At 42.7% G+C, this 26,837-nt stretch overlaps 1 protein-coding gene across 2 annotated transcripts in view; it reads right to left on the bottom strand.

The window, feature by feature from the left end:
- apaf1 (apoptotic peptidase activating factor 1) overlaps positions 1–26,837 on the bottom strand; it is a 48,890-nt gene that overhangs the window by 5,749 nt on the left and 16,304 nt on the right. For both annotated transcript variants that reach the window (XM_030046058.1, XM_030046057.1), the window contains exons 22-26: positions 22,409–22,534; positions 20,561–20,692; positions 20,136–20,261; positions 16,933–17,058; positions 14,906–15,052 (exon numbers count right to left, since the gene is read on the bottom strand). In XM_030046058.1, the coding sequence (XP_029901918.1) occupies positions 14,906–15,052; positions 16,933–17,058; positions 20,136–20,261; positions 20,561–20,692; positions 22,409–22,534 (657 nt within the window). The remainder of the gene's footprint in view (positions 1–14,905; positions 15,053–16,932; positions 17,059–20,135; positions 20,262–20,560; positions 20,693–22,408; positions 22,535–26,837) is intronic.

A 26,837-nucleotide genomic window follows, 5' to 3' on the forward strand; every position in this document is an offset into this window, starting at 1 on the left:
ACACATAGACAGCCAAGCAGACAGACTGAAAAGACAAGCAGACACATAGAGAGAGCGGGAGGGAACGAACAGTCAAAGAACAACAAACTGAATCAGACAACAGACAAGAGCATGAGGCAGATGATGAAACTACAGACAAAGAAAAGAGAGGAGACGAGGGCAGAATAAAAACACTCCCTCCTAAATCTAGCTGGTAATAAAAACAAAAAGATTAGAACAGTCGCAGCGTACAGAGAAGAAGTGAGAACAAGGACAGGATAAATGTTTAAAAAGATGGAGAAATCAATAGATGGTGGGAGATGTGACGACACAGAGTGTGAAGTTGTTATTGGCTCCAGGCTGACACTGAATTTACTATGGGGAGAAAAGGCCAGAAAATCACGATATTGAATCATTTACACTAGAGGATGGTAACTAGACTAGACTGGATAGCATGCATATTTATGTGTGTGAATGAGAGGGAGACAAAAACAGAGAGAAATAATGAAACCGTGAGATGGAGAGAGGCAGACAAAGCAATGGAGATTCAAAGAAATGAGAGGGAGAAGCAGAGGAAGAAAACAAACAGGCTGCAGTTGGAGGGATACAGAAGAAGGTCTGCAAAGACGGACTGATGCAAACTGAGATGTGGACTGGAAGGATTGGAGGAACTACCAAACTCTAAACCTTACACGTTCACCATTTACGATAGCTTACACTCACACATAACGGGTCTCCTTCAATAAAGGTTGGTCTCTCCTGTGGGAATACACAATAGTATTTTCGTGTGTGTGTATATGTGTGTGTGTTACAGAGTGCCCACATCCCCAAAGCAGATGGCTGATGTGCTGATATGAACACTATCACTGCAGGACCATTGATTTATGGGAGAACTAGTGATGCGCAGAGACACAAAATGACTGTGTGTGTTTGTGCTGCTGAGAAGGAGAGAACAATACCCTGCGGTGTGTTTACTGTACAAGCGAGTAAGTGTGTGTTTGCGTGACCATCTTGGCTTTTGTTCTGGTAGCAAGAGATATTTACAAATTTCTCACACAGTGTCCTCTCTCCCCCTTCGTGCCAAATCTGCTAAAATTACATCAAACCATGATATAAAAATGTGTTCATGACGATTTTAGGCTGTGCGCTGCATGTGTACAAATGCATTGGACAGATACTGAAGTGGGGTAAGTGGAAATATACTTAAAAGAAAAAGCATGGCTTAAAGATGCACATTTCCATTAAGCGTGTAGACTCCCGTCCAGGCCACATATTTTCAGAATATCAGCTAGCCAAACATGAACATCTACATGCATTATGATATTTTTTGGATATTTCCCTGCTGCCAAGACTGTAAATGGTACGAGTAAATGACTCAGCAATGCTAACATGGTAAAAAGAGACTGATTTAGCTGTGCCTTGCAAATACCTGCACAATCTATGCGCATATCATTATTCTTTGGGGGGGGCTCTTGTCCATAGAAAACAAGGGCCCTTATACCCTTATCTATAACCTACTCACTGAAAAGCCACACCATTCTGCATTTTTCCGATAAACTGTCTCTCTGTGTCAAGCTCAGACACACAAAGGTCAAAGCTGCATCTGGGAAAGCCGGATAGCCACCGTCTTTGTGTGTAACCCGAATTCACATCGCACAAATCTGCTGTGATGGGCCTCCACCGCTGGCCCCGGCTCTCGTGGAGCTAAATACATCTGCTTATTCAGGCTACCTAGGGGAAAGTCAGCATCGGTTACATAACTGAAATACCTGTGTGTGTGCGTGTTTGTGTGTGTGTGTGTTTGTTTGGGGGCCAGAGCGATGCTTGGGTGTGAGCGAGTGCATGGTTGAATCTTTCAGAGGGGGTGGGGGGGAGCAATTCATCTTCCTCGTACATAAATAGCTCCGACACAGAGTCCGTTGGGAATGGGTACAGTTTCCCTGCTTTATAAAAACTCATAAAGGCTACAGCCAGCGGGATGCACACGCTGGACAGAGGGGAGGGAGAACACAACCGAGAGTGGATAACAGCTGGAGTAGATTGAGATTTTGGAAGGTCACCTCCATTTCAGAGAGAAAGAGCTAGAGATTTTGTGTGTGTGTGTGTGTGTGTGTGTGTGCAACCAGACCCAGAGCCTTGCCGAGAGGGAAACACTCTGACTCTGAAGGTGAATTATTCATCCAAGGTTCCGTCCACTGAAATATTGATGCTCAGACAATCCACTCTCCCCTCCATTCATCCCTCCCTCACACTCTCTTCACTCTCCCTTTTGCACCCACCTTCCCAGCTTTATTTCCTCCAGCAACTCTTTGTTCCACACAAAGGTGACCAGGAACAAGAAAAAAAAAGCGGGGAAACAGAAATGACTGTGGGTTGTGTGGTCCAAAAATTAGATCTGCAACTCCCATTCGCAGTCTTTTGCATCTCCATCTCTCCCTCTCTCCTATATCGTTTTCACACCTCTCTCTTTCCTTAGTCAAGGATGAGCCTATCATCATGTCATGGTCTGAATCCTGCCAGTTGAAGAGAGAGAAAAGAGAGAGAAAGCACAGCAGATAGAGGCATAGAAAAAGAAAAAGGGAGATTCTGAGCATGAGCGATATGGGTTAAGAGAGAGACAGTAAAAAGAGCCAGACTGAAAAAGAGACAAGAGGATAAAAGAAACACACGTGGATACAGAAAGAGACAGTTAGAAAGAGAGAAAGAGATGGTACAGTATCAGTGTGAGACACCATAAAAGTAAGAGATGCAGAAAGTGTGAGAAAGAGATGGATTTGCGTGTGTGCATCCATGCGTATTCTGCAGAACATACTAGCATACACACCATCACCATCATCATCTGCTCCACCTCACCAACCATCACTGATCTCCCATCTCCCCTCCGTCTCATCTCATGTCAATGTGATTCGCAGACACAGAGGCCCTTCTTCTCCAGCCAAAGACAATTAACCCTGGCTTAATGAGCAAAGCACGGGAAAACAACCGCCTCCGAGAGACAGATAAATATTTCACCAGCCTGTGTTTATACCCTGAGCCTGAGAACAGAGCACAGAAACCAGGCCAGATTCCTTCCCGGCTTAACACGTTCAAAGTTCTTCACTGTTGTTCTGTCTCACATGCAAGGATGTAACCGCAAATGTCAAAGTACGGAGATATATATCGAAGTAAATTGACTCTTGAAGAATTCCCACTACAGGCGAGGCAGAAAGTGCTCATGTTACAAGCGGAAAGATAATTTCTCTGCAACAGAAAACAGAGAATGACAAAAATACAGAACACTGGATTCTGAGAAAGAGGCAGATGCACTTCAAGGAGCTGTTTTGCATCATGTAAGAGAGTGAGAGTGTGTGTATGTGTATCTGTGTGTGTGTGTGTGTAGGTATTTTTAGAGGCAGATCTGTGTTCGCAGCAGTGCAGACTGGTTCTGCTCTGGAGTAGCTCTGTGGGGTGCTTACCTCTGAGACAGCAGAAAGTGTTGCATCAAATCAAAACTATGACACCGCGTCTTAACCAAGAATGCTGCCTGTTATATTGACTCATTTACATGGCCTCTCAGAGGACAGCAGCTTTCAGATTGTGTTATTTCCATCTCGCAGACAATTTTGGAAGAGGAGGAGGGGGTCAAAGTAAAAAGATAAGGGACCCAACTAAATAAAAAAAAGCGATAAAACTCAAGAGGCCGTTCTTCACTGTGATTATGGGCAACGTGCCAATACAAAAGATACAAAGTGCAGCTGCTATCGGCAGCACCGTGTTAGATTAAATTAGATTAGATGAAATAATGATTTCCATGGGGAAACTGGGTTGTTGCTGCTCCAAATAAGATACAATGAAGAAAAATTGGATATGAAAAAGAGCACAAAGGAAATGCTAAAAATAACAAAATGAGCAGTTTCACCCTAGAAAATGCAGTATTAATAAAAAATAATGAGTGAAAAAGTGAAGAAAAATGAGAATGTAAGCAGTATGAAATAAATTAAAATGAAATTCAGAGCAAAGAGAAACTATGAGCATTTTTTTTTTTTAAAAAGTAAAAGATATTTTAGTGTGTGTAGTAACCACGATGCCAATAAAATAAAGCAGGTCCTCAGTGGTTTAATGAAATGAGAAAGGAAAAAATGAGAGCGGATACAGAGATTAATAATGCCTTGATATCTGAACTTTATGAGAATTATCATCACAACTTAGAAGATGTAATGATATATATATATATATATTTTTTTTTAAATAGTCTGGAGAAGAAAGGACATTTGAAAAACGTTGATATAAGGCAAGACATCATGATGCCTGGTGGGTTTGATTCCTACTTAGAACATATATATGGACCAGGGCCCATGTTACAGAAACTGCCTAATTTGCAAATCCCAACTCAACTGTTTGGTAACAAAGATATTATTTATTTATTTATTTGTCACAGTAGAGAGAGACAGGGGAGATAGAAGGGATGACAGGCAGCAAGGTTGGATTCAAACCCAGGACACTGAGATCAGGACTCAGCCTTAACAAGTGGTACATGCTCTTATCCGGTGAGCTACTGGGACGTCCCGTAACAAAGGTAAACAGTGTTAGGACCTGATTTAGGAAAATAGGGTATGAAACACAAGCACCCTTACTTCCAAAAATCTTAACAATCCTAACATAACCTTTAAGCCTTAACTTTTCCATGTTTCGACAAGGTGGAGTTAGTTAACTTGTTCAATCCATATTCCTGCTCTTTTAGTCCTTTTACCGAACCAACAAAATGTCAGCAGGGTTAATTTATTTGCCAAAAGGCTTGTGGCAGACCTGAACAATGTATTCAACAATGTATTTGTCTCCAGAGTAAGCACTGTTGGAAATGTCCCAAGAAGACTATCTTTAACTTAGCTCATCTGTCTGGAAGTTTACTGCGTGTCCTTGCTTTAACTCCACTGGTATGATTTTGTCTTTAAAGTAGCAGCTTCTGTTAGTCGGGAGAGTACGACTGCAGGTAGTCAAAAGTTTCTCTGAGAAAATGTAACGGTTATCAAATAATGTTTAGCTCCGCCAGATGAGAAAAGCATCAGCTGCTTGGTAACAGACATAAAAGTTGATAACTGATGTTGGACTCAGTATTCAGGATTATGGGATAAGCCAGTATGAAGTAAGATAAGATAGGACTCTTAAAGTTAGGATTTTCTTCTGTAATATGAAATTGGGGGAAAAAATCTTATCTCAGACTCTAACTAAAGATTTAAGATGGAAAGTATTTCTGTATTATGTCCCCGGATTTGCACAACACAAGATACAACAAGATACATCTCTGCAATTATGAACAGCTAGTTTTCTTGTCTGTGTTTCTACAATAGCCAATTATGTAGTGTATCTAATGCTGACTGTGCTGACAGAAATATTGTAATTGCAGGTTAGGTGCACATCATCTACCAACTAAGGTGGCTGTGAAAGTTTTCCGTGATGTCTAAATTGCTGCTTTGGGGTGGAGAGAATGCGAGCCATGTTGGCACCTGATGAGCCGGCGAAGTTATGCAGTATTTTATTAGAACACTGCAAAGCAGGTAATTGTCAGGGATTATGTGTTGTGTTTCTAGTTTTGATCTTTCCTTTGACTGAGTTGTCTCATTTTTTTTTTTCTTTTAAATCATTTTATTAAATCATCAGTGAGATTGCCTTATGTGCCTTTTCACCTCTTGACTCCACCACTGCATCACAAAGCAACACTGTGCCACTTGGTATCTAAAATAACACCACAGTCACTGATAAATATCTATTTTTGTTATTGTTATTTCCGACTAAAAGCACTTGAATATGCAACAAGTCATGTTTACGACTTCTGAAGTCCAAAGAGGGAGCTTACAGGCAGCACCTGAAGGCAACATAACTCAAGCCTGTGAAAAAAGAATGAATACTTGCATTGATTGATGTTCAGCCTTGAGAGAGAACTAAGGTCTGCTTTGCCAGGGAGGAGAGAGAGACACATTTACTTATGGCTTTAGCAATCTCTTTATAGAAGACTCTTGACTGCCTGATATTTCATTTGTCTCCGTGAGAGGTGATTGCATTTACTTCCCACTCTGTCCTTTTCACTCGATCCCTCATTGCTCTCTCCTACGCAATTGTTTCTTGATTTTTACAGACTCGCCCTGCTCTCTCTCTCTCTCTCTCTCTCTCTCTCTCTCTTTCTCTCGGGAAGGTCAGAGTAACCTTGACTCCTTCATTGCACCATCTCTGCCTCCCTTGCTTCTCCTCCCCCATCGCCTTTGAATTTTGCTCAAAGTGGTGACGGGCCGCAACTGCTCATTGGCCAACGAGGCCTCGTTAAGACACGCTTTAACGATCATAAGTCAGACCGTGAGAACAGAAGAGAGAGAGAGAGAGAGAGAGAGAGAGAGAGAGAGAAAGCTTATTTGAATTTAGAGAGTAAGAAAACGAGACACTAAGAAACAGAAAAACCTGAGGCGTGTTTATAATCTCCAGTGTTTTGAGACATTTTAAGGCTTACTTTAAGACTTTACGCTGGCCTACGCGCTGCACATTATTTTAACAAACAGCTTCTTATAGAGAACCCTTGTGTGTGAGTGTGAAAATCAAAAAAAGATGGAGAACGTCACCTACCAATGAGGGTGAATGCCCTGAAACACAAGGTCGCAAATGTGTACAGACAAAGGAAATGACAAAACCAAGGAAAAAACCCGGAGGTGCGAATAGAGATAACACTGGAAGGGAAAAGAGGCAGAGCGGGTCTGGCGGGAACTCGAAGAGAAAGAGAGAGAATGAGAGCGAGGGGAGTGAGAACGTGAGATAAGGTGGAATTGTGTTTCCCTCTCTCCTCCATCAGAGGCTGGGCTGATGGGTGACATCTGACAACACCCGTGGCAAGGGAGAGCTGTCATCTAAAACACTCCCATCCATCTGAGAAAACACTGCTTGGGTGTGTGTGTGTGTGTGTGTGTATACATAAATGTGAATGTCTGCAGATATGTGATGTATGTGTATTTCAATGTGTGATTGTGGGTATGCCTGTGTATAAAGTGAATTAAGGGAATTGCTGCCATGCATCTTACTTAAATTAATGTTTTAAAGCTCCTTTATATACTGAGTGAGTTTCATGACCCTAGAGCTCATGTTTGAAATGCCAAAGTAATTCTAAAATGCAGGTGGCCAAGTCATAAGGTGACTTTTCTATTTTTTTATATCCATCATTTATCCAAGGAAGAATACAAATGGTGGGTTTAGCATCGTAACAACAAGAAAGCATTACAGAAACGAATAGCGAGACATTAGTATAATTACTGTAAACAAATGATACCTTTGCAGAGAAGACTGTCAGCCCATACAGTTCATTTTTACATTGTGTGCCAATGAGTTATACTGGGCTGCAAATCTGCAGAACAAAAAGCACGAGGGTCCTGTTCTTCCAGCAGTTCAGAGTTTCTCGTAATGACAGATGGTGAAACGAGCGAGAAGCTTCACCACTTCCAACATGTTTATCCTCTTCAGTAAAGCAAGAGAGAGTCTTTGTCCAAAAAAAAAAAAAAACGTAACGAAGACGATACCAGCAAGGAGGAGGGACAAGCGGCAACATCCTTGACAGTAAAGATAAGGGTTTAGGGGAAGTGTGGTTTTAACTGAGACACCAACACCGCTGGCCTCGCCGTCGTTGTGTGAGTTGTTGTGGCAAAAGTGATTCTCATTTACTGTCTTTGCCCAAATTTTTCCAGCCAATCTAGACAAAACTTTTCTTGTCAAATTGCTTAATTAATGTAGAACTAACACATGGGAGATAAAAGTGTGTTTCATTTTTTTTTTTTTTAATAATTAAAAAAAAAAAAAAAAAAAATCTGACAGCCAGTGGCATGTCGGTTGCGTCAGTCAACTCCGATGCCAGTCAGTCCAATCCAGCTGAAGTCGGAGGCTTAACAGAACAGAGCAGATCTCCCATCTTCCCCGATGAGACGGCGTTGCTGCCGGCTCTTGACTGACAGCTGGCTTAATAGCACAGCTGTCCGTGGAATATGAATTGGGGTTAAATGAGGACGGGGACTTTTGTGTCGCCGCTCTAATCGGTAAAGACACCGAACCTACAGCACCGAGGAACTGGTCAGAATAATTACACAACCACAGGTGAGTGAGTTATGTGGATCTGTGTCAATATTTATAAGGTGGTATTTGTACAATGCTTTTGTTTTGTTTGCAGTATAATGGCTTGGTGTGAATTATTCTGGGCTGCCAGGCATGCGTGAAAGTGTGTGTGTGTGTGGACTGTGTAGTCAGGATGAGCCTTTTCACACCTGGCACCTCCCTCTTAGATCATGGCACTGTGACAGATTGTCTCATCGGCATTTGGACTGTGTGTGTGTGTGTGTGTGTGTGTGTGTGTGTCAAAGCCAAGTGTGAGACAGGTACAGTGTTTCCTGGCAGGACCCAGAGCAGAAGGAAGGAGGACTGATGGGAGTCAGTGTAGGGTATAACAGCCTCTCTCAAAGGGCTGGCCCACGCCACTTCATCACAACCTGACACACACACACACACACACACACACACACACACACACACACACACACACACCTATAAATGTGTATATACACCTATCTACTCTCAGGTATGTATGGTTATATCACGCTATTCCTTGTTTTTTAAGATATGGACACTGAAACAACTGGTCACTGGTGCCGAGGAACCTTAACTGTATTACTACACACACACACACACACACACACCAGGGGATTGGAGAGGCACATATCCCCCACACAACAGCCCGCTGCTTTTAATTTCACTCACACCATCCATCTGACCATACAGAGAGGGAGGGAGAGTGATAAAACAGCAAGAGGGAGAAGGAGTAACACGATAAGAAACAAAGAGGTCAAACAGAAAGAAAAAGCTAGAGAGATGATTAAAGCAAGACGAGTGCCAGAGAAGAAGAAAAGACGATATTGATGTGCAAGACGAAGCAAGAAAACATCCCTCCACGCTGTAAGCCAGTTTGATTCCAATGAAACAAATAGACACTGGCATATAATAACAATTTGTCACAAACTGAGCTTCGCGTTGCACCATATCAACCTGTACGCCGAGCACCACGGGACGCGTCAGCCTTTGCTAGGTCTCCCGCTCTTATCCGACCAGCAACAACATCATCCCATTTAGCAGCAATAGCAACACACTGAGTCATACAAGTCCTCCCGCTATTCAAAACTAGGATCAGAAAGGAACTGGTAATTGAAAACTCGTCTCTTCACATCACCCTCTCTCGGCTGAATCATACGCTCATCAGAAACAGGCTTTCTAATGCGCTGCTTGGCTTATTTTGATTTCTTTTTGTAGCGCACTGCTCTCACAGGAATGTTGAGCTTTGAACTGCTCGCTAAAGGTTGTTAGTAATGCTGCTGACTGAAGAATCAAAGCTTATTCTTCTCATGTCCTCATTGTAAGTTAATGTTGATAAGGCAGACCAGTGCTTAAAATGCAATACGTAGGTATGATTGCTTCCTGTTAGAGGATTTAATTACGAACCAGACAGATGATTATTTGCAAATAAAGTTATGATCAGGAATTAATAGTGCTAATAGGGTTCCTACACCTTTTCTTAAATCAAATTTAAGCACTTGTCAAGCAATTTCATGGTGCATTTTTAGCACCTTACAGCTGTTTTCAGCTACTCAAAATGATTATTTCCCTTATTTCAAACCTCAAAAACACCATTTGAAAATTTAAGCCTTTTCAGTCATTTCTAGCACCCCAATAAACCCTGTGCTTAGTGCAGTGAACTGACAGTATTTAAACAGGAACACAATTTTGTTGTTGTTTTATGTATGATCTGACTGAATGGGAAGTTTTACAATGACCATAAGACTGAAGTAAAGGCAAAGTCACTTTAAGCCTAATCTTCTTCCATCTATATCAGCTGGAAAACTTCAGTGCTTCTTCTGAATGGTTTCATTTTAGGAGAACAAAAGTAATTATGATTACACAAACAATCCTGAAGGAGCACTTCAACCATAACATGACACCAAAGATGCAGTTATCACTCACAGGGCCTGGCTCGGTGTGATACTTTCATCTAAAAAAACAACCGAACTCCGTGTCCTCCATTTCACATCACTCAGACGACAAAATTCATTAATGCTCAAACAGTGACTCAAAGCAAAGGACACGGTCAAATGCTGTTTACAATTTCAGGACTTTTTATAGTTAAAGTATTTTTCTGGCAGCCAGAGTGACTCACAGCGAATACAATAAGGACAATACGTTTTATTTCCAAGATCACCAACAGCAGGGAAAACAAGGTTCAGAGGCCATATCACAAAAGACAGAACAAACGTTTTCCCCATGTCCCTAGATTAATCACGTATAAAAGACATTGTAGGGAAAGATCTTTTCTGTCTCGCTCTGTTTTGATGTGTGACAAAATGAGCATATTACACTGGCTGGTAGAGTAACCCTTAAACGCACGACAGTGTCATGATGTCAGCAGACTGGAGGGTGTTGAAATTAGCTGTTGGTGCTGAGGGTGTAAACATCACAAAGCACTTGGCGTAGTCTTTTCAGGTTTATCACTCAATCATGCGCTGAACCCTCTTTGCTTTTCAGTGGACCCCTGTGCGCACATTGCTGTGAGTGATGAAAAGTCTGAAGCACTGTGCTGAGCGAGCCTCAAATCATCATTTCCCTGCAACCAAGGTTCATGGCAATTCCTCGTGACGAAGCCTCCCTGGTGTGCAACAGGAAACTAAGTTGGCAGGAAATATTTTTTAACTTCTATTAAGTCTTAGAAGCAGGGCCATAGGAGCTTTGATGCTGTTTGAGGCTGTGAGTCATCACCCTGTGTACACGGACTAAACATTTCATTTGTAGATGTGTAAACTGCAATTTTCTCTTAACCTGTAAAAGTGTAAATGTGGCAACCTGGCAAGAATACCGTCAGACCAACAGTATGACAAGCATACTGGTCTACATCTATATTTAATCAGCATTACTAAATATATTCCATTCCTTGTTTTATTACCAATGTCCTATTGTTCTGCTAGAATTACCTAATTACCCCCGCAGGCTTGTTTATGCTTCATCTTCTCAGATAATATGATGAAAATATATTTCTAGACCAAAAAAAAAAAAAAAAAAAAAGTTTACTATTCAGCAAAGCCTTTTAATGAGATTTAAGCCAGACTTCATTACGAATCATTCTACATGAAAGATCCTAAAGCAACATCTTACATAATTCCACTGATCCCCCATAATGAGATCTCTAAATTAAGTAGATAAATAACTTGAGCACACTGGCACTTTTGCTCCCTCACATGATATAAAGGAAATGGTTTTCGCGTTTCATTGTGCGTGGACTTTGAGATGCTAATTCAACTGGTGCAAGTGCTGTGTCTAAGTGTAATTGCAATGTTTTAGTTATGAGACGTTCGCTGATTGGAATACTACTGAACACTGAGACATGCCTGGGCGATGATCATTAAAACAGATAGACAGTGATATTATTATCATGCTTCCTCACTCTTCAGGCTACATTATCTGTCACTGGAAGTACACACTCTGTCATGGTAATTACTATGACAGACAGGATGGCCCCTCGTAGCTCTCCGGCCCAGAGACAGTACGATTAATCAATCAAAGCTCATTACTCTTGGGGTTCACCTCATCAAGACAGGCATAATAATCCATCACTGCTTCTCACATCCACGTGCTGATCCATCAACTAAACACCGTGTGGGGGGGAGAGGAGAAGGAAAAGTGATAGAGTGATCTACTAGTTGATCCCCTGAATGATTATGACTGGCATGACCCTGTGATTGAAGACAAGCTGATGAGCGCTACATTAGTGCATGCAGCACAGTAGGACTGTCTGTCAAATCGGATGGCATATTCACTGACTTCAATGGCTGCAATAAACAAGTACTATTTGGTAAGATGTCCAATTTCTTGTGTTGGACCGCCCTGCCAATTCCATTCCCGTTCCATGCCTACAAGCTGATAAAATATGTTGATAAAAACACAGAGACAAGAAATGCAAATTACAATTTGTGCAGGTGACATAAAAAACCCCAAGGAGCTTATAAAAACATCTTACCTTGAAACAGCAGTAACAAGAAGCAAACAAACAAAAAAAAACACCTACCAATATCAAGATGGCAAACAAGGACAAATTAGATAAAGCATCTAAATATCAAATGAACAAAACAAAGTTGGAAGCAGCAGAGCACTAACACTTAGTAAACATCAAACACACCAACCTGCTGCTTGGCAGAGGATCTGGAATACAGTGAGGAACAATGTTGCAGTTATGGAGCGATTCCATGTCAGCATGTCCACCAAATGTGGCATACTTTTTGCCACAAAAGTGTGACTCAGTGGCTATATACACACTGCCAAAATTTAGTGACAAAGAAAAGTATGACCCCTTAACAAATGGAAGCAGCATGAACTGTTGCTGGACCTTAAGGATACTGGGAACTCGCCTGCAAGTCTAGTCTGGTGAAATTTCTAATGGCTCAAACAAATTATTAGTAGTCCAGTATACAGTAAATAGATAGGTTTATTGAGAGAGATCACATTCTCATCTAATATAACAATGCTAAATAATGCTAAACAATTCTGCAACTTGCAAAACTGCAACCTGAACCTGCAAACCAACAGCAACAGCAGTTCATGTTTGTTCATCATTTCTCCTCCAGAATTAATTTACCTGGAACATTTGAAAGCCACAGCTGAATGCAACGCTATTTAGCAGCCAACCTGAAACTCCTGGATGTCAGGCGTTGGCTCCCGCACTTGAACGCAGCATACCTGTTCTGGCTAAAAAATGGTAGAAGTCTAAATGACAGACATTCAAGATCCAGACCACCAGCTAATCAACTGATCCCCTGGCCAAAGGCTACCTGTCTCCCAGATTTCAGACAAATCAAGTAACTTAATTACATCAGCCTAAAAAACAGAGCCACCCCTAAAACTTCACAGACAGAAGTAACCCCCTTTTTCAACATCAGTGCTCCTGATGTTGTTTATGTTGTCTACTGCTGTCAGTGAGCTGAAGAGCCAGCCTGTCTGTCGCCTCAGCCTTTCCAACAGGCTGACTGGCAGCGGTGATGCAGAAGAGACACATAACCAAAGTTGGAACACAGTGAATACATCGACATCCTACGGCGATAGAGGTATTAAAATTTTAGTCTAATTGTACTTAAGCTCAGTGTTAGCTGAAAAACACATTGTTTGAGTATTAAGCTTTCATACAGTTTTTAATTCACCGCTTGCCAAACAGGTTAGTGCTCTCATTTCTGAACCTGTCTGCCCTTCAAATCACTAAATCGAAGGCACCCAGTGGGCTTTTCATTAATCTCAGTGACAAGTTGTGGTTTTACACTGATGTCAGTGACAACCTGAAGACCCCAACTATCATTTCACAGCAGCATGAGCTTTACAGCATTAACCCTAAAATCCATACTGAACCCATTTAACCCGTATCAGTAGCTTGCTTGTGTGCTGCACATCGATTCAAGTGACACCTTGCACTCTTTGCTGATAGAAAGTTGTGATTTCAAACCCTTTAACCTGCATTGTCTCATATGATGTCATGCTACTGTGTCTGGGGCTCTCGTTGGCACCTCATCTTTCTTCCTAACAGCCTTACTGTGAGCTTTTATTCTACCCTTTAAAGTGCATGCACTATGCGTATTTTGAGGAAAAATTGATGGCTCTGATGGAGCTAAAAGATTTCAAAAAATACCCTGCGTTTTGTGAAACTATTCAGATTTAGAATACTATACAACAGATAGAGAAAGAGAAAATGTAGTGATGTATAAGAGCTGATAGTGTACAATGGAATAAGAACGTCATTGAATTGGTTTAGTATTCAAGCACAGCAGTTTTCTCATTCTCACTCATAAAGCCAGGCCCCTGGTCTAAACATACTGGTGAATGTCATCCATGATTGATTTCATTACCAAGGTGTACGATCCTGTCAGCAGTATCATAATGATCATATTGTCTCTGGATTTCTGTTTAAAAAAGCCTCAACAGCAGCAAACACCGGCAACCATTGTCCTCTAGAGTAACGCCTACCCACACAAGCAGGTGTATACAAAGATGTGCATGCATCCCCCCACAAACACACACACACACACACACACACACACACACACACACACACACACTAATGGAGCTATCTGAGATATAAAGTCTCATCGATCAGAACCGCTGTCCCCAGGGATTACATCATCATTGCTTGGTAACCAGCCAATCAGAGCCTGGCTGAGACTGCCCTCTCTGCGACCCCATCTCCTGTAAAAGTGAAGGCAATAAGAGAAGGGTGCCTGCACACACACACACACACACACACACACACACACACACAATTCCAGTCATGCTAAAAGGAGGCTTTGATATCAAGCTACTGATTCAAACACTGACGTGTTTTGTATGTAAACCTGCACCACTGCAACACAAGGTCCTGGAGTTAATCTGATGCTGGTGCAGGTTTGGACTGGAGGCGTATTTCTATTGTGCCTTATGTAATCCATCCAAACATCTCTCATCCAGCAGCTTCATGTCTCACTTTCACATTCAGAGCACATGAATATATTGCTTAAAATGTATGACTGTATGACTGTGTGTCTGTGTCTGTGTGTGTGTATATCCATGCAGTATGCATGGGTAGGATGAGGCACGTATTGTATTTTGTTGGCAACTGCCAGTTTCTGTGTTATAGGTAAGCTACCAACAATCCCTGAACAAGCACAATTTTTCTTTTTAGATTTGTCCTGCACTATCAAACCACTTTTGTAGTTGCTGACAAATAGTTTATGTTTTTTCTCCTTTTCAGAATGGTGCATTTCTCATTTTGGAGAAAACCTTTTCATTTCTATCTACCAAGCATTTGGAGTGGCTATGACAGCCACCGTAGGCCTGAACAAACCAGAGTTTGAGAGTGTGTGTCTGGTCATACCTTAATGTAACCCCCCGTCGAGACCAGCAGAGAGTTATCTGGGGAGAAGTGCAGGTCGGTCACCCAGCCTCCGTGCAGCGAGTCCATGGCGTCCTTGTTGTCACGGGAACAGATTTTCAGCAAAGACCCATCTTTGACACTCCAGAGCTGCGATGGACAGTCGTATTTATACATAAGCCAGTGAATGGTGAAGAAGAGGTGGGGTTCAGCAGGTAAAATAGTCATCCCTTGCTTAAAGATTAAAAACTGCACATTTCTAGATTGTTGGTGTCTTGACTCTACGCATCAATTTGTATGTTTCCAAGCTTTTCATGATGACATTTACATATTTGACTGTCTTTGCATGTCGTGCTTTTGTCTGTATACATTCCCAAGATATTGTAAAGGTAGTGAAAAACAGTGAAACAATTTTCTGCAACAGAAACTAAAGACGCTGCAGAGAAATGCAAGTGCTACATCTTGCCAAGAGACGACCTCAAATACAAGGTTGAAAAATGCAGTGGAAAGGTGGTTTGGGATTCTATTATGACTGGCAGTAAATACAGAAAATGAATAAAAGGACTTTATTGCACACAACAAGGGTGTAAAATAGGAGTCCTTGAGAACGGCATTATCAATCAGTGGTGGGCCAAGGAAGAGAGCCCCAAAAACAAACAGTCCAATGAGGCAAAACACGTCCGTTGCAGCTGTTATGCAACTGTGCACATGCCATGTACATTTGACAATGACACATCACATGTACGGCTATATTTAACACTTGGCATGCTTCACGCAGAATGACTCACATTTGTTTCCATAGAAACAGGGCTGAGATTTCAGTGTGGTTTATGTAATTGGATCTGATGGATTCTGCCATTTCTGGATAATGGAGAAGTTCAGCTCAGAGGCCACCTGAGGGCATTAACCCCTTGTTGACTGGCATCACTGTAAGCCACACAACCGGGTGACTCCTTCCTGCAGCTCCATGATGAGGCCATTACCTCAATCAGATCTCTCATTTGAAACTCTTCCTCCTCTTGCTCATCTGTTCTCCCGCTCACACATTCTAACTGTCCATGTGTTTTCCGTGTGTGTGTGTGCGTGTGTGTGTTGGAGTGGTGTGGATTCCAAAGCTTTAGGGATCCAGTCTGGCAGGCTCCTCTCCTTCCTCTCCTTCACCTCCCACTGTCACACGTCTCCTCCTCTTCCTCCTCTCTTCATCCCGTCTCCTCACACCGCCTGTGACCCTCCCCACCTCTTCCAGCTCCTGCTCCCTCCCGAGAATGAGCCATCTCTCTTTTCCCCTCCCTCCTTCCTTCCTTTTATCTCTGTGCACTGTAGTCATGATGCTGTATTAGTAAGCACTTTATCTAAATGAGCGATGAGATGTAATTATGGGGTGATTTCTGGAATAAATGTTGACTGCGATAATTGTGTTTTTTTGAGTGGTGCACAGCAAATTACATGATTGAACACATTATTCCCATTACATCTCATACTCCCTCTGGAAACAAATGCCATTTGGTGGATGCTTTTATCAAAAGTGCAGTGTCGTGTGGCTCAGTGGGAGGTGACCCCCCCCCCAACCCTGGCTTTACCTGATGAGCTCTACATGGCCGCTAGTCTTTCTTCACCTCTCATTTGCTGCCTCTGCACTTTATTCCCACCTTACCTCCATTTCCCCCAGTTGCAGAAAAACCTTCACATTTCAAACTCATTAACTCTATTCACAGTCTACTCCCCGCTCTCTCTGCTTCAGCCTCTTGCCTTTAGGCATTGTGCTGATGCTTATTCAGGGCAATTTCCAACACTGCAACTGTAGAACAAGCCCAAATTTATGGATCACCAACATCAGAAGCAGCCAACATCTAGATATGTAAGGTTGAACACCACAGCACCCTGTTAATGGATGTAACAAATACACCTGACTTATTGTAATGATCATGTTCGATATTGAAATGCTAAGAACAAAAGAGAAAACGTTCAGTGTTTCTAAACTCTCTCTCTCCATTTCATTCTCTTTCATCCCAATACTTCTCTTTACACACCCGTATCTCTCCGTTGTCGTCTCCCGTTGCCAGGCGTCGGCTGTCCCAAGAGAATCGGCAGCTTCGGACACAGTCCTGGTGACCACTGAGTGTGTGGACACACTGCCAGGACTCACAGCTCCACACCTGAGGGCCAAATGGGGAAAACATTTTGCAACATGAATAAAAAAAAAAAAAAGACCAGGGACTTAATGAGCTGAAAACACAGGAAACTGGGAGAAACTCGACACAGAGGCAGATATTGACATATGCCTACAAATATCTTGCCTACATCTGCATGCATTGAACACATTTGCTTCATTATGAAATTCCAACAGAGTTGAAGTGAGTGACTAATCGTTACTCAGAACACAGTAGTCCATATGGAAACACACAGACATCTATAGAAACTATTTCTGTAGCACAGGGCAAACTGTTGTGATGTAACTCACCCAGGACTGGGTATGATATAGAAGGAGTGTAATTATTCAATAAACAGAGGAGAGTATATAATAAGATAAGATAATAAAGAGTTATTATCTTATCTAAATAAGATAAGAGTTATTTCTCTTGCTCAAACCACTGATCATCCAGAATAACAATCCTACCAAATGCACTGCCAGTGTTGTTACAGCACTGCATCAGAATAATGCAACTCTCCGCTGCTTTCCGGCTCTCTCTTTGTATTCCTCTTTCCCTGTTTTTTCCTTCCTATTTTCATCTTCTTCCCTTCCTTTTCTCTCTCCCATTCTCCCCCCCTTCACCCTCACCCTCACCCTCTCTCTCTGTGTTCCTTCCTTACCCCTGTCGCATCCTGTGCTGCAGAGAAAATAACACAGCTCATAATTAGAGACTTCATTTGGCAGCCGACGAACTATGTCTGGACACAAAGTCCCATTCATCTGAAGGTCGGGAGAGAAAGAGAGAGACAAAAAGAAAGGAAAGCGAGAAAGCGAAAGAATAGAGGTAGGAGGGAAAGAAGGAGCAGAACAGAATGTCCTCGCTCTTTTTTATGGTGTTCGACAAAGACATTCACGGCTCAGCTTTTGCATTTGACCTCCAGATAGAAGGAGACTGGGGACATTCTGTATGTGTGTGTTTTGAGATACCAAAGCCTCTACTCCGGTCTAGGGAGCAAAGACTATGTGACTGATGGGAACTGGCTGCTAAATTACCTCCCCCTATACACACCACACACACTCAATTATCATCTTTGCCAAATCCATAAAACACACATTCTCCCTCACTACCATCCGCTGACTGAAGCCAGCTTGGCCACCGACCTGATGGCTGTTCTCGACAGTAGGCTAAGCACCGAGCAAACCCGCATTCCCGTGTGAAACTCAGTGGATGTGGCTTGAGATCAACTGCTTCAACAAATGCCCAGGAGACCGGCTTGTCATTGTTTCTAATGTCGGACACTCAGAAATGCCAGTTGCCATCGATGGATGAATACTGGACGGAGAAGTATAAATCTAACACCAAAGCCACGAAAGTGTTTACGATCCAAGAGGAATGAGTGACACCGGGAGAGAGCCAGAGCTGAGAACTAACACTGAACTTCAGCCGCTCTCTTTGCCAAATGATTCTCGTCATGGGGGTCAAGGAAAGTGAAAAAAATATACAAATCTAATATCATTTATAAGGAATGAAATGCTGAGTTTCCTCCAATAATATTCTGGGGGACAGCCTGTTGGCTCAACTGGCTAAGGCATATACCACAGCTCAGCAACCTTTTTGATGACAGTTTTAAATTTTCTTGTTAATCAGTGTGTAATATCAACATTAAGTTTAGTTATGACACCACATGAAAATAACAATCTCTAATGAATCTATAATTTTATTCCACCCATATAGACAACATGCATAACAACAGATTTTGAAAGTTCACCCGTAAAGACGAATTCTGCCTCGTCTGCCTCATCCTTGCGCACTTGTTGTTAGTGTGCCACTGGTTAAGGTTGTCGACCCCTGATGTTTGTCATGTAATGACATAAACTCAAATCAGGCTCTTTGTCACAGGTCATCCCCTGTTTGCTCTACAATCCCTCTGATCATGTTCCACTGCCAACAATCAAAAATAAATCTTTAAATATTTTTTTTCTGCAACCTTTAATAACAATTACAGTTTAAAGGATTTCACAGGTCCTAATTTTAATGAAAAAAAAAAGAGAGACAACACCTTGCAACCTCAGACACCCTGCAGCAAACTCCCATGAAAGCCTCATTAGGAAAAATAACAATAATAACAATAAAATAAAAAATATGCATATATAGAAATATATAGATAGATACAGATAAATGCATAGACTTGAGTCTCTCTCTCTTTCTGTGTGTGTGTGTGTGTGTGTGTGTGTGTGTAGGTGGTGTGGAGGGATCTTTGAAGAATGAGTAAACAGTTCCTAGTTAATATCAAATAGTATTTTTGTTTGAAATGCCCATCCTTAATACAGCAGATAGATGGATACAGATATAAATATATAGATCACAGAGGTGACGGTCCATGATAGTGCAGTGTGTGTGTGTGTGTGTGTCTGTGTGTGTGTGTGTGTGTGCGTCAAGGATGGTAAACAAAGAATAACTTTAACAAAAAGTAACATACACAAAATAGAATTTTAAAAAATAGCCTTGGAAGAGAACATAAAAAAAAAACATCCGCTGTCCAAGTCCACTGGATTAGGAGCCGACATGTTTTTTCAGGGTTGCAAGCTGAAAAGGCCAAAAACCACAGCTCAGCCCACTGAGTCAGTGAAAGTCAGGCCAAAGTCAAGCACAGTGGTGCTGGTGGAAGTGAACATGGCCAAAACAGTGCGACAGTCAGACAGCGAGGCGGGCAGGTAGAGGGCCGGCCAGGCAGGCCGACGGGTCAGCAGGTCCACGGGCTGCAGTCAGACTTAATGATCATTGGAGGTGGGTGCACGAGGACACACTGACCTACCACCCCACTGCAAGCCCTGCAGCTATCTCACCACGCCTCAAACCATCTGCTGCACACTAATCTCTGAGGTCCCTCACCTCCCTGCTGGAGATGGTTAACCTCAGTTATGGCCCACAGAAAGGATGACGCCGGCTGATGCTGTGGTCATTCATGTGTGTGTGCTGCAGGGGAGCAGTTAGGAGGGGAGTTTAGGGGAATACGCTAATGTGCAACAAGTCACGTGTTATTACGGCCTGTCAAAACAGATGTGTGTCATCCCATATGTGTGTGTGTGCCCATGTGTCACCTTAGCAGTCCTGTCAGCAGAGGTGGTGGTGAAGAGGCGTCCGTCTGGCGAGACATGACAGGCCAGAATGGCTCCCTGGTGAGCCTCTATATCCTGCAGTTTCTGCCCGCTCTCTGTGTCCCACATCTGATAAGTAGAGAGACGGAGACAGACAAGAGGATGACACCAGGAGGGAAGCGTGAAAAGAAGGATCCAGAAGGTTTGTACACGCTATGACACTTGACCTGTTTCGATGTAAAATTTGATACAAAACATTTCTGAGATTTGATGCTGATGTTTAACGTTCCTGCCTTGCTTTTCTCGTACGCTTTTGCTTCTTTTTTCTTTTATTGTTGATGATTAGATTAGTTTATGCTGTGATTTTATATTGCTGTAAATTGTACTGTAACTCTATGTCTGTGTGTGTTTGTGTGAATGTGCCGTACTTTGACAGTGCCATCAAAGGACCAGGACAGCAGTCTTGTGTCAGTGGGCGAGTTGGAGAGCAGAGTGAAGCGCCGGATCTGCTCCTTGTGGCCCTGCAGCACTTTACACTCTGCCGACCGCCACCTCCACACCTACAGGGGGCAGCAGAGGCACAAACACAGGAAGTAAGCATTAGTCAGTCAGTGATGGTTTTCATTTGCAGGCCAAATTTAAAAGTCAAAACTCACTTTGTCTTCAATAACTGATTATCACAAGAATGATGAATGAGGTTAATGGCTGGGCTTTAAAGTTTTTAATCTAATATTTGGGTGAGAACTATTTTGAGTTTTGCCTTCAGCACAGTTAAAAAGTAACAACATTATTCATGTCATCTGGAATGTAGAACAGCATAAGAAGGAAGAAAACAAGATTTTTTCATTAGAGTTTAGCAAGAGAATTAAGTCCTTCCCCAAAATATCTTTAAAAAAAGTCACACACACAAAAATTGAATATCTGGTCAATGAATTTGTCCTTGGCAGAAATACTGAACATAGTGGCACTGCACTATTCACCAGTCGCTGGGATGGTGTGGAGCAACAGAGACCGCAGGGCAGACAACCGACGTTTCTGCAATGTAAAAATGCATTTCCAACTCTACATTTCTGCTTGTAGGTCACTGATTTTGTGCTTTTCTTTGTTAGATTTCTGACTAATGAACATGTAACTAGTGTACCTTTCTGTGGTGTTTATCTGGAGGCGCTGGAGCTGCAATATCATCTACAGATTCTGGGCTTTATGACAATGTGCAGACGGATAAATCAATAGAGACGGGAGCTCAACGGAGTTCAGAGGAGGCGGGCAAGACAGACAGAATGAGATCATCCTATCAACCCCCCACCCCTCTTGTGTGCATGATCATACCTTTTCCTCTTTCTGAACAACATCAGTTTTTGCTCCAAAGGTTAGCATCCATCACCAGCGAACACAAACGCCAGTAGAGTTCTTTACATCCACTCTGAGTCTGCAATGCATACATCTAAATGCACTTTTCCATTGCCTTACAAGCACATGCCAAACAGCTCACAATGGAAGGGGTCATTTATAAGCGGTGGACAGTGTGTGAACGGTGATAGCTGAGCAGCTCTTGTAAGAATATGGAACGAAGGGCTGCGCTGTTGGACGGGTTCGGAAGCGCTGTGGTGGACGAGGCTGTCGGGCAAAAGAAAAGACGAGGAGGAGGAGGAGGAGGAGAGGGGAGGAGAGGAAAGGGGAAATGAGCAGCGGGGCGTGAACAGTGGAGAGTTGCAAGGTGGGGTACAGGGGCTGACGGAGCAGAACAGCCAAAAACACATATACACATACACAGGACACACACACACACACACCATCAGCACTAGTGCGGCAGGGAGATAAAGGGTTATCGAGAGCAGCGTGGCCAAATGCAGAGAGTGAAAAAGGAGGGAGAGGAGATAAAAGAGTAGGATGAAAGATGGAGAAGTGAAGGAGGCAGAAGAAAAGCTGGTAGAGTGTAACAGGTAGGAGGAAGGGAAAACACCGGAGAGACCAGAACGGTATATGGATGAGTGATTCAGCAGAGCAGGCAGTTTTACTCGAGGTGAAAAATGGGGACGAGGGAAAGAATAATCGATAGTGGAGAAGAAAAATGTGAAGTAGGCTGAGGGAGGAGGTGAGAGAATACGCCAAGAATTAGGCAAGGAAAGACGGTGGGGTTGAGGAACAGAGTGATGGATTGGGGATGGGAGGGAGCAATACAAAGAAAAGGACCAAGCAAGAGAAAGAGAGAATGAAGAGATGGCGGCATAATGAGAGGAAAGGAGCAGTTGATGGAGGAGTGGGGCGCCACCCACCCTGACAGTGGTGTCCTCTGAGGATGTGATGAGTGTTTGTCCGTCTGGGCTGAACTGGCAGTGCAGCACCGTCTTGGTGTGTCCCAGCAGAGTGGCCAAGGCCATCCCAGAAGGCACCTCGAGTATCTGGAGAAAAGAAACAAGGTCACTTTACTGACACTCAATTTCAACTGGGGAACCAAGGAAGAATTAGAAACACAAGGAAAACAAGAAGAAAAGGAAGAAAGAAAGTGTTTCCTCCATTAAAAGAGGGGGATACTGTGCACTGAGAAAAAAAAAAAGCTTTACCAAGAAGCCGAGCAGGGTGCACATGGTGTTTGGAAAATGTATGCAAACATCAAATGATAACAAGCCTCGCTAAAATGTACTCGGGGAGTAATGTGTCCCATGAAGTTTCCTAAGAAAGCCTGAAAAAAGTGAGAGTGTGAGGGAAAAGTGTGTGAGAAAGAGAGAGAAAGAGAGGGTGAATGTGTGAAGTGCCGCTGCTGGCTTGATGGTGATAAGCACATCAAAAAGGAAGTAGAAGAGGGGAAAAAATGGTGAGCTTGGAGTGCGACTGATCTGTCCGGTCAAGGCCACAGACAGCTGACGGGGGCCTGGCAGCCACGTGTGAGGGCCTGCCAGACGCTGCTGTGCAGAGACGGAGAACAAAACAGCTTTCATGCTCGGAAGATTCAGCTGGGAGAAAAAAAAAATGTCATTGTGCGTTCTCACTTGGGAATGCTGCTTATGTAGAAAACCCCATTATAACAAGCCCTTGAGATGGGAACCTTCCACTGAATATTTAGTGCTGGTTACACGCCGTCCCATGGAGAGAAGTATAAGATAGTGTGAACATCCTCAAAAAGGTCTGCTAACTGAGGGCTGCTACAACCGGGGCCCTTAAGGAGGTTCCACAGAGGCCTGCAGGCTCCATGGTAGCACATATCTGTTTGGGGCTCCTTGACCCAAAAAAGTTTGCGAGCTCCAGGCCTAAATAACTTTTCCAGCAGAGAGCTGGATAAGTGCATTGAATTCTCTAGTAAACTAAACTTATTCGACTTATCAATGATTAGCACAAAAAAGGCTAATTAAGGTCTTACGATATGAAACACTGATACGGATTGTATCTGCTGTTATAAATATAGGCATGGCACCGAACAAAACCTTCCATTTTATTAATTAACCTCCTCTTAGATCTATCCTATGATAATTAAAATGACTCATATTAAACCTGGCTATTGGCAGGAACTAAGCAAACATCAGTGTATTTGTAAGAAAACAGCCGTTACAAAACTGGTATATTAATGAAAGCAGGAATGAGCTGTAATTCAAAATAGAAGAAACAACTACCCACAAAAATCTATTAATACATTAAACAAATCCAAATAAAATACCTACAGTACAGTGTTATCTTCAGTCCAGCACTGCACCTGTACTTTGAACATGGAACAGAGAGGTCCAGGGGCACCTGGGATTTTATCAGGCACTAAAATATTTACATCTCTGAGGAGAGGGTTGAAATGTCTGAGCAGAACAAGCCTCGGGGCACGCTGACTGTGTTTGTCAAGCTCCGGTATTGAGATGCAACATTCAAAGCCTGAGAGAGTGCTTGGGTGAGCTTTACACGCCCTGCTCAAGGATTTCGGGATGATGCGGTGAGGAAAACGCTCGAGGCGGCATGATAAAAAAAAAAAAAAAAAAAAATGCAAAGAGGAAAAAGGGGGGAAACTTGTTTTAAATACCAATTTCAAGGGCTTAGGAGTAAACATGGAACTGGAGTGGCGCCGAACTGATCTGAGATCAAATAAACACGGATAAAAGTGGTTTGGTGTGAGATGGCCTACGTCTGAAGCTGTTCCCAGATCAGTGTTCGCTGAGCCTGTGTGTGTTTGTGTGTGTGTGTGTGTGCTGGGGAGTCAAGTGGAGACATGCTGTTTCTTCATCCATGGTTAAATATTACATAACTTCTTTTCTGTAGTCAATGATCTGCTTCTTCCCCTACCAGTGATCGAAAGCCCCTTCAAAAAGAAAAAAAAAAAAAAAAAAATTCCATACACACATATTAATGTGTTCTGCTTCAACACACACACACACTTTCCCTGTCATACCTGCACGCTGCCTGTGTCTAGCCCTATCGCCAGCACCGACCCCCTGCGGGAGGTCATCAGCCGGAGGATCCTGCAGCCGATGGCCCTCAGCGCCTGCCTAGCCATCAGCCCTGCTGTCTGGTCCAAAACACACACACACACACACACAAAACTGCATACACTCACACAACACACACAGTCGCTTTCTGTCCCCTCTCCTGCACGTCTTTCAGCAGAGTGGAAACAAAGTTGAGAGAGACATGCACCAAAAGCCCTCGATGGCAGTGAGCTAACTGAGGTTCATGAATTCTTGGTCATTTCTTAACCAGTGAACTAACCGCACACAAGACCAGAGGAGAGAAGAGGAACTGAACACCTTCTACTGCAGTCACTGGCACCTGCAAAAAAAATATTTTGAGCTCCCCCTGGAGGTAAGTGGCGGAATAAAAGAAAGAATTTTGTGAACAGCATGGGGACTAAAAGGACTCTTAGATCTGTGTCAGTCAGTCCAGTTTGGCTCATAAAACATATTCATGTACAGCACCACTTGTATATTAACAGTCATTATGTATTATATCTTAAAGGAGAGCTGGATTGATCAAGATGCATAATGCATTAATGCAAAGCAGGACATACACAAATAACCTGGACGAGTTCTACTAGTCGCCAGCTAAAACACAAATTGGTTCAATTGATCATTTTGTGTCTCTGTAATGAAATTTGTAGCTGAATATTAGAAAGATGGATAGATAGATACACAAACTGGCAGCATGACTAGGCAATGATTTTTTTCCCCCACTTCTTCAGCTTTAACGCTAGAGAAACTTCGATTCTTACGTAGTCCTCTAATACCACAGATTCTATCTATCCAAAACCCAGCGAATGGATGTAAACTGAATGTGAATGGAGTGCAGCGCTGTCCCGTGTAGTTACAGGCACGTGAAAGGCCGTGGTGGCAGTTTGGTAATGAGCAATGTTCCCCTCCACTGGACAAAGCTTCTAAGCTGCTGACAAATCACACTGATTGCACATACTTAAAGTTAATTAAACCTCCATGTCCACACACACACACACACACACACACACACACACACACACACGGCACATGGTACAAATGCATCAGGCATGCTTAAGAATTTCCATGGTGTTGATGTGCAAACTTTCCACTATTTTATTATCAGAGGTAAATACCGTGTTTGGCAAATTGGTGCAGAGGCTGTAAATAGTAATCTCACCAAACAAACTGTCTGGCTTTTTTTTTTTTTTTTTTTTTTTCCTTTTTACTGTTGCAGGCGTCTTTAGTTAGCACACATGAATCAACCAAGCAGTAAGTCAGAAACCAGTCACAGGAATCAGTGTGACCAGAGAGTGCTGTTAACCATGATCAGTCCACCTCCTTTCACCTCCTGTCAGTGAAGAAAAGATGACCACAGCACTTTTGGACAACGCTCTCCATCAAAAGTCAGTTGCGTACCAGCATCGCTATATCACCGATCTCTGCTGCTCTCTACTAGAGCTGCTCTGTCTCTCATTTTATTGTGACTTTAAATTTCAGTGCTGAAGCAACTCCCTTAATGTTACAATGAAATGATGTTATGAGAGGCCTCCCCTATAACACAGAGAGGCATCATGCCAAAGTGTAAACCAACAGGACATTCACAGGCAGTTTTATTTGACAAGAGGGCTATGACTGTTCAAAAATGTGATGTTTTTATTAGCCTACTGGTTCAGCATGTCATCGTCACTGAAGACAGACTGTGTTCAGGATTTACAAGTAATGAATTTTCATATGCAAAAAAAAAAAAATCTAAATTTTAGTAAACTCTTTGGTATTAATTGCTAAACAGTTGAATATTCAAGCATGAAAAACTGGCTAAAAAGTCATTTTTCTTGTTTCATTGTGACTTTACATCACGAATGAATATTCTGACTTGTGTGGATTTGATAAGCATTATGGCTCCACCGCAAGAATGCAAGAGTTCCACCACGTTCCTTTCCTTTTTTCTTAGTTTTTAGAGCCTGATTCCCTGATTATCCACACTCCCTCATGTCCTCACATGCCCTAATCCCTCCCTCTCATATCTCTGGGCTCCCAGGGCCAGGACACAAGAGGAGAGACACATGAAGGGCCAGAATGAAGAGCCATAATTAAAATCATTAACCCCTGTGTTCGTTAAGACGGCAGGACCTTTTAATTAATTAGAGCTGCTCTCTGCCTTAGGGGGCTGGCCTGGCTGCAGCACAGATGTGTCAGGGGACTGTGTGACTCTGTGTGAGCGTTAATATAGCACAGCAGCTTTTAGGGATGTCCTCTACCACATGCGCATACCAAGTAACGTACACCCTCGCACATACTCGCG

The sequence above is a fragment of the Myripristis murdjan genome, chromosome 23 (genome assembly GCF_902150065.1).
Source record: "Myripristis murdjan chromosome 23, fMyrMur1.1, whole genome shotgun sequence".
Taxonomy (NCBI): Eukaryota; Metazoa; Chordata; class Actinopteri; order Holocentriformes; family Holocentridae; genus Myripristis; species Myripristis murdjan.